Raw genomic sequence first — 16,267 nt, 5'->3', positions numbered from 1 at the left:
TTATAAGCGTTGAAAATCGGAAAAATAAAGTACATATAGGTATGATTTTTTTTTTTTTTAATGTGTTTAAATATTGCAACATAGAGTTTACTATGAATAGTCACATTGACAAGAATTTTCTTTTAAATGATAATTTGACATGTCGAAAAATGAAAGATAAGATCTATATTATATGGAGAACTTATTTAGTATAATTTCAGAATTTATATTTACAGAAAAATAGTTTAGCTATTATTATAATTATTACTATCACAAAATTTTTAATTTTATGAAAGGATGAATGGGCTCTTGTCGAGCCCATTAAAAGGGTTTTTGGGCCTTAAGATTTAGTGGGCTGCCATATTTTAAATTATCTAATTGGGCTTGGACTACCCACTCCATTTTACTGCTACATTAATTATTATTATTTTTTAATATAAAAGGGAATAAATTACTCTCACACATCTTGCCTATGCGCCAGTCGTATTATTATTATTATTATTATTATTAATTTAGATATATTCGAATCCCTTCGATTTCCAATATATACACACTTACATATATTATATTATATTAAAATTACTATTTTGCCTCTCCTTGTGCCTAATTTTATAATTATCACCCATAAAAATAATCCTTTTTTTTTTTTTTTTGGTTTTTTTTATATATCAACGACCTCATAATAATACCAATAATAATATTAATAATATTGCCTAACCAATCGCATGATGAGAAAGCTGAAAATCAACCCTAACCCTAAAAACAGGTGAAGAAAAGGAAAAAGAAAAAAAAATGCCCTAAACCCCGTAAAAACACGAATTGTAAAATGTAAAATCTTCGCCCTTAAATTATTTATAATTTTATTTTACGATATTACCCTTTTATGTAATCCCTAATTTACCCCTCCGTTATTTACTTAATTTCGAAATTTGCCACTTCCACACACGCTTAATTCGACTAATCTTAAAAAATAGACTAAAACCGTGCCCTAATTGTGCCCTAAATAGGCACGCAGAGGACTGTGCTGACCGTCTATAACCTGTAACTAACCCAATGCAACCGGCTATCAGCCGTCCCAAAATGACCGTCTCCGCGCCCCTGTTCTCCTTCTCTCTTTTATTTTTGCCTCTCGCCTTAAGAGTGTTTTTTCTTTTTTAATATTTATATCTCAATATATATCACGTTCTAAACTTTCGGTCTCTTTTTTCTCTTCAACATTGCGTTCCTCTGCCTCTGTTTCTTCTCCACAGAGAAGAAGAGTTTAATTTTCAATTATTCCCTCCATTCAAACGATTTCTCTAATCCACCTAGTCCTCCGAAACACATCTCAACAGAACTCTGTTTAGCTGTTTCCAGTTCTGAAAATCAAAGCTTGTTTTTTGAAGACTTGTTTTTTTTTTTTTTTGGGTGCGTGTGCTCAAATTCGGCGACTAACGATCTTTTATCTTATTTATAATTTTCGCTTTTGGGTATTTCAATTTTGCTTTGGAATTCGCTGAGGTACCTTTATATCTAAGTAATGTGAATTACTTGAAAATTTTCTTGGTCCATATTGGAGGGTGATCCGTTGAGAGGTAAGGATTAAATTCTTTACTTGGTTTTTTCTTGTTATGGGATTATATGAAGTTTCTCTTTGTTAGATCTGCTTTAGGTTTCTAGGTTTTGTTTAAATGAGTGAGTTTTGAACTTTCGATTGTATGATTTTCTGGTGATTATCAGAGTTCGAAGCATGATTTGTTGTTAAAGAAAACAAAAGAGTTCGGTTGAGAGATGAAGAGGTCTAGAGACGAGGTTTACATGGGCGCTCAACTTAAAAGACCTGTGGTTTCTTCTCGAGGAGAAACGTAAGCTTATCTGTTGTTTTTTATCTTCAATTTTGTTTTACTTTTTGGTATGTATTTGGTTATTTAAGTTCATATTATTAACAATGAGAGTGAAGTCTCCGATAATCTTGTTCTTTCTTTCTTCCCAATTTTCCTGGGGCTGCGTTTATTCGTGAAGCGTTTTTCTTGATTTGTGGGTGGGGTTCATATTTTGATCTTCCTCATGTTTACTTCCTTGGCCGAGCTATGCATAAGCCTATTTGGTTTCTTGTTTATGCGTGTTGATTCGCTGAAATTTTTTTCCTCTCAATATTTGACCTTTTAAGAAAGATCGGGTACCCCGATCTTTCTTGCAAGTTTCTGTTGCAAAATTCTGCTGGGAGTTTCTATTTTATGTGGATAGAGAAAGAGACACAGCTAAATGCACCATTCCTTCTTCTTTACGCGATTAGTTACTCATATCTTGTTGGTGGAAAATTAATCTCTTTAGATAGGGATTTAATTTTACTTGAAGATAGTCTAGGCATTGATGTATTAGAAGTGTGTTTGAATCCCATAACATGTTAAATTGATTTGAGATACATTTTTGGGCAATGAAGCTCTGGGCAACCTCAAATTATAGGAGGAGGAGGTGGTGGTGGCGCCCAAAAGCTAACCACAAACGACGCTCTAGCATATCTCAAGGCTGTGAAGGACATATTTCAAGACAAAAGAGAAAAATATGATGATTTTCTTGAAGTAATGAAAGACTTTAAAGCCCAAAGGTGCAGTCTTGATTTTTGAGAACTTTACTCCTTCCTTCCCCTATTTGTGCCGTCTGATTTTTTATTTCAGATAACGTCACATGAACTTATATCTCATTCATGCTGATATCATGTAGAATCGACACTGCTGGCGTAATAGCAAGGGTTAAGGAGCTGTTCAAGGGGCATAGGGACCTAATTTTGGGTTTCAATACCTTCTTACCAAAGGGGTATGAAATCACCCTCCCACTTGAGGATGAACAACCTCCACCAAAGAAACCTGTTGAGTTTGAAGAAGCTATAAATTTTGTCAACAAGATTAAGGTACAAGTATTATTGTATAGCTGGAATTCGTGAGGCAGATTTACTTATCTTGTTTCTAATCTTCTAAGTTATTTTCACAGACGAGGTTTCAGGGTGATGACCATGTTTATAAATCATTTTTAGACATTTTGAACATGTACAGAAAGGAAAACAAGTCCATTCGGGAGGTATACAATGAGGTTAGTTTCATAATTCATCTCTTGAAATTCTCCTCTCTCTCTCTCTCCCTCTCTCTCTTTCTCTGTTGCTCTATGTTTCTTATTGTTTTATCTGTTGGATGGCATTTACAATTATCAGAGTTTTCTTTCTTGCAGGTTTCTGCACTTTTCCGGGATCATGAGGATCTGCTTGATGAGTTTACTCATTTTCTACCTGATCACACTGGCACAGCATCTACTCATTTTGCTTCTTCGGTAAGAAATTCCATACTCCGGGATAGGAGCTCTGCAATGCCTACCATGCGGCAACTGCATGTTGATAAGGTGATTGCCTTCGTATTTTTCTCCCTTTAATTTATGTTACCTGTTTCATTCTTTTACTCCCTCTATTTGATCAGTCATTAGGCTGACATCCTGCTTGTTAGCAGAAAGAAAGGACTATCACTCCACTCGCTGATCGTGATCTCAGTGTTGATCGTCCGGATCAAGACCATGATAGATCTCTGATGAAAGGAGATAAAGAACAACGTAGGCGTAGTGACAAAGAGAAGGATAGGAGGGATGATAGAGATAGAAGAGACCGGGAACGGGATGATAGAGATTTTGACCATGATGGCAATAGAGACTTGAATATGCAACGGTTTCCCCACAAACGGAAATCTGCTCGCAGGGTGGAAGACTCACCTGCTGAACATTCACATCAAGGTGGAGAAGGTGACGAAAACTTTGGAACACGTCCCACTTCATCTTCTTATGATGACAAAAATGCTGTGAAGAGTGAGTTCTTAGCTTTTCTGTTGTTTTTTTTTTGTTTTGTTCTTTACATCTAAACAAAACCTGGTTCTCTTGATGGAAATTGCATTATTGTCTATAAATGAATGAATCACATGCAATTGAAAGTTTAAACGCTCCCTTAGTGCAAAGTTAGAAATGGTTTTATTAATTGATCATGTATTTTTTCTGTTTTAAATTCTTCGGCGGCAGCAGTTTCTTAAATGAACTTCATTTGATTGATGAGATGCTTTCCTGGATATCTTGTTTTTAATCACAATGAGGAAGGCTTGAGAATCATGGAATGACGCCAGAGTGTCATATACTATATATCAACCATATGAAAACCATTAATTCTCTAGGTTCCTCTCATGTTGAATGTCATGTGTTTCAAGTTTTTATATTTCAGCACATATTTCTCTTGCTCACATGTATTTCTGATGATTGACCTTTTTACCATTACTTTTTACTTCAGCAGTTTGGTTTTTGAGGTGTTCTTAATCCTCCACCCCTACAATTTTTTGCTCCTCAATTACTTCCCTAACTTATTCAGTGCTGTGACAGGTATGTATAGCCAAGAGTTTACTTTTTTCGAGAGAGTAAAAGAGAAGTTATGTAGTGGTGATGATTATCAGGAGTTTTTGAGATGCCTTCATCTATATACAAAAGAAATAATCACACGATCAGAGTTGCAAGCTTTGGTATGGTTAAAAAATATACTTCTTAGTAAACTTTCCAATTTTCTTTTTCAGAAAAAAATACCTAACCTGTTTGTGAAATCTACAATTGTTAGCTTGCCCATTTTTATTTTCTATTTTGGATAAGCTTGATGGAGGGATTTCACCTAACATTATGCTTGTGTCAGGTAAGTGATTTGCTTGGAAGATATCCAGATGATATGGAGGCCTTCAATGAGTTCCTGGCATATTGTGAAAAGCATGGTAATAATTTCAATCAAATGCTTATGGTGCCTTCTATAAATTTGCAAAATCTAATATGACTCCTGTTCTGCAGATGGACTACTTGCTGAATTTGTGAGTAAAAGTAAGTTGAACCATCTTTATTTTACACTTATCTTTAGGTTAGATTTTTCTCCCTGCTCAATATCTGAGATAGAGAGAGGTTTTGGGGATTATGATATTCAAAACAAAGTGGAAAACAGTTCAGATGGAACTGGCAACTCAAGTACCAACCTTACTGAGTTGTAGCTGAAATTTGGTGTTATGCCCTGTTCCATTTTAGTTTCAAAGAATCAGCAAAAGTTGGCTTCATACTGAACTGAGAGGTTGAAGTTAACTGCCATAACTTTGCAGTTTGTATTTTCTACAATATATTGCGAAAATTACAATTAAAATTTCCTATTCTAAGAATCAAAGCAATTTGAAAGGGCTGTATTTGGTAGTCATTCAATTCAATTTGGTGTGTATTTAGACCTGTTTAGTTCTACAAACCAATCTAACCTCAGCCATTTTTTTTGAGAAAAAGAATAGGTATGTTGTAAGTGATGCATCAAGAACCTCAGTCATGTTTCAGCCCTATTTACGTCTTGCTTTGTTTGTAATTACCAAGTTGCTAATTGGTTGCAGAATTTTTGTGGAATGAAGGACACCTACCAAAATCTGTGAAGATAGAGGATAGGGATAGAGATCGAGATCGTGAAAGGGTTGATGGAGTGAAAGATAGGGACCGTGAAAATCGTGAGAGGGATAGACTTGACAAAAATGTTGCTTTCGGCAATAAAGATGTGGGAAATCACAAGATGTCTATATTCCCTAGCAAGGACAAGTATCTGGCAAAACCCATTAATGAACTTGATCTCTCTAACTGTGAAAGATGCACTCCAAGCTATCGACTTCTACCAAAGAATGTATGTGGTTATGGTCTTACATTTAGTGAACTGAGTGTTTTATTGGTAGGCTCATTTCTTTTTCTCTTATTTGAATTCACATGGTTGTTGTCTTTGTTTCACACAGTACCCAATACCTTTAGCAAGCCAGAGAACAGAGCTTGGTGCTGAGGTACTTAATGATCACTGGGTGTCTGTCACTTCAGGGAGTGAGGATTACTCTTTCAAACATATGCGCAAAAACCAGTATGAAGAAAGCCTTTTTCGATGTGAAGATGACAGGTTGGATCCTGTCTTGGACTAAATATTATATGCTTATTAGTTTTTTTCTAAACATACAAGTGATAAGAATTATAACTGATTGCTATTTTTCCTGCAATATTTTTGTGAATGCTACTTCTTGTTTACTTTAGAGGTTTCCCTTTCTTTTATTGTGCCTACTCTTTGAAATAATTTCCAACATTTTGAGTGTTGACAATATTTATTTGAATTGGATGACATCCTATACGATCAGGTTTGAGCTGGACATGTTGTTGGAGTCTGTGAATGTAACAACCAAGCGTGTAGAAGAACTATTAGAGAAGATTACCAACAATACAATCAAAACAGAGAGTCCTATTCGTATCGAGGACCACTTCACAGGTTTATATGATAATTGATGATTAATGAAATTAATTACTATGTAGCCATTACAAATGTTTTTTCCCACCTCCAAGAATACTCCTTTTCTTGTCGTCCATTTATATATCGAGTTGCTTCTCCTATTTCTTCTATTTGTTTTTTTCCATTTTCTGATGGATATACTCAAATGTATCTGTTTGTAGCTCTGAATCTAAGGTGTATAGAGCGCTTGTATGGTGACCATGGACTTGATGTGATGGATGTGTTGAGGAAGAATGCTCCTCTTGCTTTACCAGTAATACTAACTCGTTTGAAGCAGAAACAAGAAGAGTGGGCTAGGTGTCGTTCTGACTTCAATAAAGTTTGGGCTGATATTTACGCTAAGAACTATCATAAATCGCTAGATCATCGCAGTTTCTATTTCAAGCAGCAGGATTCAAAGAACCTGGGCACTAAAGGTATCTACAGCTTTGTATTTTTTGTACCTATCTTTATTAAAATCATAGTGAACAACAAATTTTCTCTCTCAGTAATCATAATGATTGTGGTACTATAAATATAGTCTTGAATAAGCTACCTTAAGTAACAAATTAGTGAATAAATACGTCTCTGTTATGATCTTGTATTCTCAGACTCTCATGTAAGCAAAGGGACCAGGCATTGTTTTGATAATTTCTTTTACCTTTTTACTTGCTTATTTTGGTAAGAAAAATTTTAGCAAGTATTTTCTTCATAACACTGCTTTGAACTTGTTGTATAACTTAGCTGCTTCATGCCTGGCAGCTAATAAATTTGCTGCAAATATCATTCCTATTCTTTAGGGTATTTATAACCAAAGAATAGTACAATTTATTTTAAGACTTTTAGAGGAAAAACTATAAACTTTGGAGGAAAAAAAAAAGAGAATTCTGGATGTGAGAGGAAATGCAGAATTATACCGAGTAGAAAACTATGTTAAGTAAATTCAACTTTCTCATTGATTATTGGGAATGCATGTATTGCTTTCACTTTCTCATTGACTATTTTTTCATGCCCTTTTTACAGCCTTACTGGCAGAGATCAAAGAGATAAGTGAGAAAAAGCGTAAAGAAGATGATGTGCTTCTTGCCATTGCTGCTGGAAGTAGGCGACCAATAATTCCAAATTTGGAATTTGAGTATTCGGATCCTGATATTCATGAAGACCTTTATCAGCTAATCAAATATTCATGTGGCGAGATGTGTACAACCGAACAGTTGGACAAGGTAATGAAAATATGGACAACCTTCTTGGAACCCATGTTTGGCGTACCTTCTCGGCCTCAAGGTGCTGAGGATACTGAAGATGTTGTGAAATCTAAGAACAACCCTGTTAGAAATGGTGCTGCAAGTGTTGGCGAGAGTGAGGGTAGTCCTGGTGGCGGTGCCACTATTATAAACTCCAAACATTTAAATCCTTCTAGGAATGGTGATGAAAGTACTCTACTAGATCAATCAAGTGTTTGCAGGGCCCGTATGCTGAATGGAGATAATGTGGTCAAAGAAGATGGTTCTGCGGATAGAGAAGCTACTGCTCGTAAGAATGGCACCTTCTGTGATATTATGCAACAGGATAAGGTGCAGAATAATGCAGCTACCACTGATGAAATATCAGGGGTCACCAAGCAAGCTAGTTCAAATGAACAGTTGATTAGTTCAAACACGGCAGTTACTTCTGCAGTGGAGCAAAGTAATGCCAGAACTGGTGCTGAAAATATAGCAGGTATATTGATGTTTTTAAACTCATTTGAGCATATTATTGAGGGTTTTCATGTTCAAATCATGGCTGAACTGAGACACATTTTTTGTTACAAGGGCTTACTGCTAGTTCTTCCCGACCCTGTAATGTTGGTACTCAAGTTGGGCTGGACTTGAAGTCAATTAATGAAAATATTCCCTCAACAGAGGTAATGTAATTCCGAACAGATGTAGGATACACATGTTAATTGATTCTCAAGTAGGAAATTTTGCCTCCATTATGTTTTGACTTCATTTTGATGCTTTTTGAGAGCTTAGTAGAAATTATAAGTGAATAGTATGCTTGGCTTCTGCTGTAACAAGAGAGAATGTACTTTTGAATGGTCATTCTAAGACAATTAACATATCCATCAGTAGATTTAGTTGGTTATGGACATTATAGTTATGATTCTATTTAGTCTGTGTGCCAAAAAGACAGCCTCCCAAGCTGTTTCTTATATTTTCATACAACTCATTCCCTCCTGTTCTGGTTTCAAATAACTTGCATTGCGTTTCTGTCTAACTTCCTAATGCAACTGTCTGTTAGTCCAATTCTTGATAATATGTGATTAGTAGTTGAATGTCTTACATTGAATGTGTATGTTCTGGCATCAGTTTTCTGTTCAAAGTTTTTTGTGGTTAACAATTTAGTTTCACTTGAGCTTTCCATGGTTTTATTAATTTAAAGACTGTACTTAGAGATGATTGTGTTCTTTGCTTAAAAAAACATAGTTATGTTCTTTGTTGTTGCCCCAGGGCGGTGATTGTTCCAGAGCAGTTATATCTACAAATGAGGTGATTGTAGATGGCTTCAAGAGTCACAGATATAATGAAGAATCTGTTGGACAATTTAAAGTTGAAAGAGAAGAGGGTGAATTATCTCCAAATGGAGATTTTGAAGAAGATAATTTTGCAGTTTATGGAGAAGCGGGTGCAGAGGCTGTACATACAGTGAAGGATAGTGCTGGAAGCAGGCCATATCAAACAAGGCATGAAGAGGAAATATGTTGTGGAGAGGCAGGGGCAGAAAATGATGCTGATGACGAAGGTGAGGAAAGTGCTCAAAGATCATCTGATGACAGTGAGAATGCTTCTGAGAATGGTGATGTTTCTGGAACCGAGTCTGGGGATGGTGAAGACATCTCCCCTGAAGAGCATGAAGAAGATATAGACCATGATGACCATGACAATAAGGCTGAAAGTGAAGGGGAGGCTGAGGGGACTGCTGATGCACATGATATTGAAGGAGATGGGACAATCTTGCCATTTTCAGAGCGCTTTCTACTAACTGTGAAACCTCTTGCAAAAAAAGTGCCTACTGTATTGAATGATAAAGAGAAGGGTTGTAAGAAGGGTTCTCGAGTCTTTTATGGCAACGATTCATTTTATGTGCTCTTTAGGCTTCACCAAGTAAGGGTCATTTTCTCTCTGGAATATCATTTCACATTTCTTTGATAGACTATGGAATATGATTCACACCCTTTGTTCCTCATTCAACAGATACTGTATGAGAGAATACGGTCAGCAAAGATTAATTCATCATCTGCAGAAAGAAAATGGAGGGCTTCAAATGATACTACCCCTACGGATTCCTATGCCAGGTGGTTAACTTTTTGGCTGGCATTTATGAGCAACTAGCAAGTGATTGGTGTATACTAATTTAAGAGCTTTCTATGATGCAGGTTCATGAGTGCCCTTTACAATCTTCTCGATGGTTCCTCTGATAATGCTAAGTTCGAAGATGATTGTAGGGCTATTATTGGGACACAGTCTTATGTCCTATTTACATTGGACAAACTAATATATAAGTTTGTAAAGCATGTAAGATGCCGTTGGTTTCATGGTACTTTTTGTTTTTTATCTTATGTTCTCTTTCTTTTCCCATGTTTAGACATTCACAGCTTTTTTTTGGCCTCAGCTTCAAGCAGTTGCAACTGATGAGATGGACAACAAACTTCTCCAACTATATGCATATGAGAAATCCAGGAAACCTGGAAGATTTGTTGACATAGTTTATTATGAAAATGCCCGCATTCTCCTTCATGATGAAAATATATACCGCATTGAATGTGTAGGTCTCTAGTTGTTAAAACCATAAATTGGCAGTTTGTTTACAGGACTTGTTGTAGGAAAGCATTGACATGAATGTCTTGTGTTTTGTTGTGAGTACAGTCATCAGCACCCACCTGTCTGTCCATTCAGCTTATGGACTATGGGCATGATAAGCCTGAAATCACTGCTGTATCTATGGACCCTAATTTTGCAGCTTATCTGCAAAACGACTTCCTCTCAGTTGTTCCTGCTGAAAAGGAGAAGGCTGGAATTTTTTTGAAGAGGTAAACATAGAGTTGCGTAATGTTGTATAACTGTATTTTATCAAGTAGCCATGTCATTCATGCATGCTGGTTGCAGGAATAAGCGGAAATGTTCTCCTGGTGATGAATTTTCTGCTGCATGCCAAGCATTGGAAGGGCTCAAAGTTATTAATGGTCTGGAGTGTAAGATAGCTTGCAATTCATCAAAGGTATGTATACTGAGATGCCGTCTCCATACACAGTTTCAAGATGTCTGGTATCTGCTGCCTTTTTAGTCAGTTTTTATGAATTTTCTAAGGACTTTCTTGGAAATTTGTTGGTAGGTTTCCTACGTTTTAGATACAGAAGATTTTTTATTCCGTAATAAAAAGAGGAAAATAACGCAGCAAAACAGTTTATCCGACGACCAGGCAAAGCTTTCAAATGGTTGTTCAAGTAGACTACAAAGAATACAGCGGTTTCACAGGATGTTTTATGGCGCTCCTACATGATGACTTGCCAATCCCAAACAAGACATGGTACAGACTGATTTCACGAAGTGAATCATAACATGTTTTAATATCGTATATGATTTAGATTCTAATGTTACATTAAACATGCCAATGCTTTAGCAAGAATAGAATGTTTCGATCTTGTTTGAGTAGTTTTGGATGATAGAGAGATGACATGTTTGATTCTAGTGTTTCAGATATCCTTGTTCTTCAGTTGACTTCTGTGACATTATATAGGCGGAGGCAAGCAGACGGAAAAAAGGGCCACAGGAAAGAGAGGTCTCTGGTATTATCTCCATGTATTTCTCAAATCTGTCTTACCAAAGGAATAAAAGAATGTGGGGGGGAAAAGAATATGGCTCGGGGAGGTACGTTATATTTTGTTGGGGATTTTGAAGCCACCACAATCGTGTACATAGAGGTGGTGGTGTCGTGATGTAGAACCCTGATATGTTTAATTCTATTCATCCAATATTTTTTTAATATCTATTCAATTGGAAATGTCTTCGTTTTTATGTTGTGCTGGATTTGGAATTGTTTTGGTTTTCTCTTAAATATCTATTCAATACTTCACTGCCTGCACATGCCCAGTCTGTTCTGTTCTCTTCAAAAGACAAACTGTTCTGTTGGGTGGTTTAGCTTTAGTATTTTGTAATAAACATTGATTAGATTATTTGTTTTAACTGTTCGTAGATTTAATAATTACAGCTAAAATTATGATCATTCATTTATATCATTTTTTTTTTTGAACTATGTAATTGATCATAATATACTACATAATGTAATTTGAAAATTAATTATATTGGATTGAAATTAATCACATTGCATTATCCTAAAAGGTTACTTAAAATCTTGTAGAATCGAAAGAGGGTTATATTGATCATAATATACTATTTGTTTAAATTAAATTATTATAATGATTTTTCAATATAAATAAAAATTTTGATTTTAAAAATAAAAGTTATTCAGATAATTCGTAATAAATATAGAGTTATCACTATATTTTTATTTTTAAAATATTAAATTAATAATTTAATAGAAAATAAATTTAAAAATACATTATCACAAAATATCTATTTTTAGATTGTGTTTTACTTAACAACATCTTTGGTATTTGATTTCCAAAAAAAAAAAATATATATATATTTCTTTAAAACAGTAGAAGCTCGACTTAATATAATATACATCAAATAAGATAGGCCAAAACATCTCATCCTACTCGCTATATTAAAAATAGAGATTTAAAATAGATAAATTTTTATTGAAAAAAATAAATAGTTCTAGATTTGGATAAAAGTGTTAAATATAATAAATAACTAGTAATTAAAAAATATATAAATTTATTATAAATATTTTATAATTTGTATTATAATATATATTTATTATTTTAAATTAATATTAGGATGATAGGTGAATAATTTATTAGATTAAAAAATAAAAATTTGAAAAACTAGACCTCAACGCCACCAACTAGCGCCACGAGGAGGGTCAGAGAACTAAGTCTGTTAACATTTTAGCCTCAAAAGTTTTTACCCTCTGTTCAATATTCTTGCAGGGCATTGCATATTCTTTCACCTTCACATATAGATCGAATACATGCTCAATATTCATAAACAACAAATATCATAAATGTAAGAACCATGTAAAGAATTTTAGCAGACAGCGTATAGGATACAAATTCCAATTATGTGAGTGTATCTCAATACTTTCATGCATCTATACAACAGACTAAAAGATTTAGGATAATACATTGATGCATTCTTATAGGTTCTATGAAGAATTATTGCTAAGGATTTGTTGATTTCACGCTCACACTTTTAACTACAGGTTGCTCTAGAAAGTATAGAGTGCAAACTCTGATGAAACTAACCTCAAAAATAGTTGAAGCAAGATGGAAAACTTCAAGAATCAGCTTGAACTTAAGCAAAACAGGTCTAAAATAGTCTGAACAGGTATAGAAAAAACGGTTTGATCAAACCTCAAGAAAATAAGTAAAAATAAAGCAGGTTAAGTCAATGCTCCCTCACTACCGGGGACATGTGAGAACCATGCCAATCTCTAATCACCTATGAGGGTTGGTCTTCTAGAGACAGCTCATTTGGTGACAGGGATTCAGGATTGTTTGTCGTTCCTGTCTGTGGTGGAGGATATCTGCAGGGCAATTCTGGTCCTCTATTTGACGGTGAGTGAACCATTTTTTTTCAACTGAATCAATTGCTGAAATTAGCCAGATAACCAGATGAAGCTCTCTAAACCTGATGTTGGGGGTGGCGTAAACCACCTTTTGATGGTGGCAAATTATGGGTGTGTCGCTTTATCTTCTTTCTGTTAAGGTTTTCTTTATTAAGAAGAAATTTTTTTGGGAAAGATTCTTTTTTTGTTGGACTTCTTGGTGTGAAAAACTGATTTTTTCTTCTCATGTTGTAGATTTTGGCAAAAAGACAAGGACAATAATTAGGTGAGAAACTAACTTATGCAAGACAAGTATTGGTGTTACTAACTTGTTCTAAGACAAATGTAGAAATAACAAAAAATTAGATGAAAAACAGAAGAACAAAAGTAGACCAAAAGAAACTGGACAGAACAATAATAAAAACGAACAAACGCGGGGATAAAGCCCTAACAAAAAAATTCTTAATTCATCATTATCTATGTTATTTATTAATGACAAATACCCTTTATACAGGCATTAGTTACACCCAATAAATAAAATATCAGTGTAAAAAAATCTAAAAATCTATCTAAATAGTTAAGTTTCTTATAACTTAAAGCTACTTGTGCAAGCTAAATAAATTAAAGTTACTCAATCATAATAACTAGAAAAAATTTCTTTAATAGAAAATGAATTCCAATATCAAGATCTTCTTGTGCATCAATAGTTAATGGCCCTAACTCCACATGATACAAGGAACTTGTATATGCCAAAATTCTCAGGGTTTGAGATGGAAGCTAGACAGAGATAAAAAAGAGAAGAGATTAGAAGACAAGAGTAAAGAGCACTGTTATTAATCGAACTCCTTCACCATCCTCCGCAATTAATAGCTTTATAGAACTTTATTCTTTACTCATAGATAACAACCAAGTAAAAACTAAAAACTAAAGAACATATATACTTAGCAACCTGACTACCTCAACAACCTCCTTTAAGTTCCTGGTAAAATAATTATCCGCATATCGTCACAAGGGACATAATGAGACTCAATTTTCTAAAAATGGTACAATGATAGATGCTTATGATAATTTGTTTGTAACTCCTGCTCCATACAGAATTTTAAGAGACATAAACGTCAAAGGGTTGTATAAATTATATACTTGGTATTTTCAAATCTTTGGATGGAGATTCGCGTATAATTATTTAAAGTCACTAGAAAGAATTTCAAGTGGAGTTATTATGTAACATAGTCATGAATTCAAGTGGAGATGTTCTGATACCACTTGTAGGGAGGTACTTGAATGAATTTATGAGAAGCGAAATGTAAGTAAAAATTCAGTTAAATAAATATGATAAAATCTGTCCCAAAATGCTCAATCACAATCACACAAAGATACCAAAATTTTTAACGTAAAAAACTCCTTCAATGCGAATGATAAAAACCACATAATCTCTTTTGATTCGAGTAAAAAGAGCTCCACTGTAAAAATTAGTATTTACAGCAATAATAAGTAACTACTATAATTCTCGAACAAATACTTAATAACAAATCAACCAAACAAAAAGAGATAAACAAGAGAATGGAGAAATATCACCGAAACAACTACTATTCATGCAAAACAGATGCGTTCTAATTGTTGAAATCCAATTTTCACCATTCAAATTAAAGAATAACTTATCCTGAACATGCTCACCAAATTTCAGCCTCATCAGATCGCAAATGATCGTCCGATCGTTGGAGAAAGTCAAACTGATTGGTGCAGGAAAGAAAAACATGAACAGTAACTTCGAACTGAAAGTACTGAAAATTCAACCGTTCAAAATCGATTTCCATCGTTCAGAATGAAGAACAACGAGTTTTCTAAATACCCACCATTCTCATTTTTTTTTATTCTCTATTTTTTTGTGACTGAAAACTTATTTTTATACTATTCCTTAGAATTAAAATGGTATACCAAAAAAAAAAAACCCTCATAACCCTAATGGACCAAAAATAAGTGAGTTGAAAAAAAGATGAGTTTTTTCACATAAGAATGAATCCAAAACCCAACATTATATATTTGGTATCTTCGAATCTTTGGATGGAGATGCATGCATAATTATCTAAAGTCATTAGAAAGAATTTCAAGTGAAGTCATTATGCAACATAGTCATGAATTCAGGACCTCAACTTTGACCATGGAATTTTAAATGTACTTTCTCAATTCTGTTTGAAATCGTCCAGCATGTCAATTTCTATTGATTTAGAATTAATTTATATCTTATATAGTGAAGATAAGTTTAAATTTTTAAATGAATTTTACATTCCAAACATAGCTTTAAACCTAATATGAGAGTTAATTAGAGGGCATGAACATACTTTCGTACTCAGTTCATAATGGTTTAATCAATGTAATGGCCTTCTGGCTGGAAAGGAAGAAGAAGAAGAGAAAGCCGAGGAAGAGGGGGTTGACTGAATGACTTCTGTGTGAGGTAAGAACAGAGATAAGAGAACAGACAAACAGAGGCTGTTTGGAGTTAACGCTTCTCTCATTCAGCCCGTAACAGAAGAAGAAAAAAGGGTTGAGAAGCTCTAAATCACAAGCAGAAGTCTGGGTTATCTTTATTCTTTAAAAGTTTCACTTCTATATTTCTCTTTTCTTTCTCCACGCGTTTTTTCTTTTTTTTTTTTTTTTGGTGTTATGATGATTTGGCTTGGGCCTTGAGGAAACATCACCAACCAGCAAGAATTTGGAGGTTAGTGCTATTATATTATTTGTATTTTGATGTAGTTGATGTTCTTTTCCCCAGCTTACTGGTGTTTTCTCTACTCTTTATTTTATAGATTTATGTATAGATGGATAGCACAATCACGCATACAGTTAGAACACAATCTATTGCAAGAAAATTAGGTCTTGAATAATTAGTTTACACCATTAGAACCAGTGTCTAACACCTCCTCATCCTAGTTATTCTTGAATCTCTACTTTTAACTAATGTCTTATTACTGCACCTGATCTCATATTCAGTAGAATAAATTAGGACTCTATCTTTTGCAATAATTTCATTGGCTGAATAGTTTATTTTTAGTCAATCATGATATTGCTTAGATTTCAAGTGTATAAGGTCCACCTGGAGAGATTTAAAGAAATAATAACTTAACTAAATTATGGTTGTCCCAGGACCTTTTCAAATCATAAAATAGAAGATGACAATAGTTAAGAATCATTAGCATCGAGTAATTATTAATTTTGAACCTCTTCTCAGAAAAGTTTATTAAGATAAGCCTATGCAACAAAGCACACAAAATA

At 34.3% G+C, this 16,267-nt stretch overlaps 1 protein-coding gene across 4 annotated transcripts; it reads left to right on the top strand.

The window, feature by feature from the left end:
• The first annotated feature begins 1,139 nt into the window (after nt 1-1,139).
• On the top strand, nt 1,140-11,340 carry SNL4 (SIN3-like 4). Of its 4 annotated transcripts, none has more exons than XM_088208935.1 (24): nt 1,140-1,553; nt 1,699-1,823; nt 2,402-2,566; nt 2,683-2,869; nt 2,950-3,048; nt 3,184-3,351; nt 3,456-3,804; nt 4,363-4,499; nt 4,664-4,739; nt 4,813-4,842; nt 5,403-5,665; nt 5,772-5,926; nt 6,159-6,286; nt 6,469-6,723; nt 7,310-8,005; nt 8,098-8,189; nt 8,776-9,429; nt 9,520-9,620; nt 9,702-9,840; nt 9,938-10,090; nt 10,192-10,355; nt 10,432-10,543; nt 10,658-10,852; nt 11,023-11,340. In XM_088208935.1, the coding sequence occupies exons 2-23, from the start codon at nt 1,750-1,752 to the stop codon at nt 10,823-10,825; spliced, it is 4,365 nt and encodes a 1,454-aa protein (XP_088065061.1). In that variant the 5' UTR covers nt 1,140-1,553; nt 1,699-1,749; the 3' UTR covers nt 10,826-10,852; nt 11,023-11,340. The 4 variants fall into 4 exon arrangements, with proteins under 4 accessions (XP_088065061.1, XP_088065059.1, XP_088065058.1 ...); XM_088208933.1 differs by having other exon boundaries at nt 5,385-5,665; nt 11,063-11,340; XM_088208932.1 differs by having other exon boundaries at nt 5,385-5,665.
• The last annotated feature ends 4,927 nt before the right edge of the window (nt 11,341-16,267 follow it).

Source organism: Carica papaya, chromosome 8 (assembly GCF_054855325.1).
Source record: "Carica papaya isolate Zhongbai chromosome 8, ASM5485532v1, whole genome shotgun sequence".
Taxonomy (NCBI): Eukaryota; Viridiplantae; Streptophyta; class Magnoliopsida; order Brassicales; family Caricaceae; genus Carica; species Carica papaya.
Note: the sequence above shows the minus strand (reverse complement) of the source record. Positions and strands in the feature narration are given on the sequence as shown.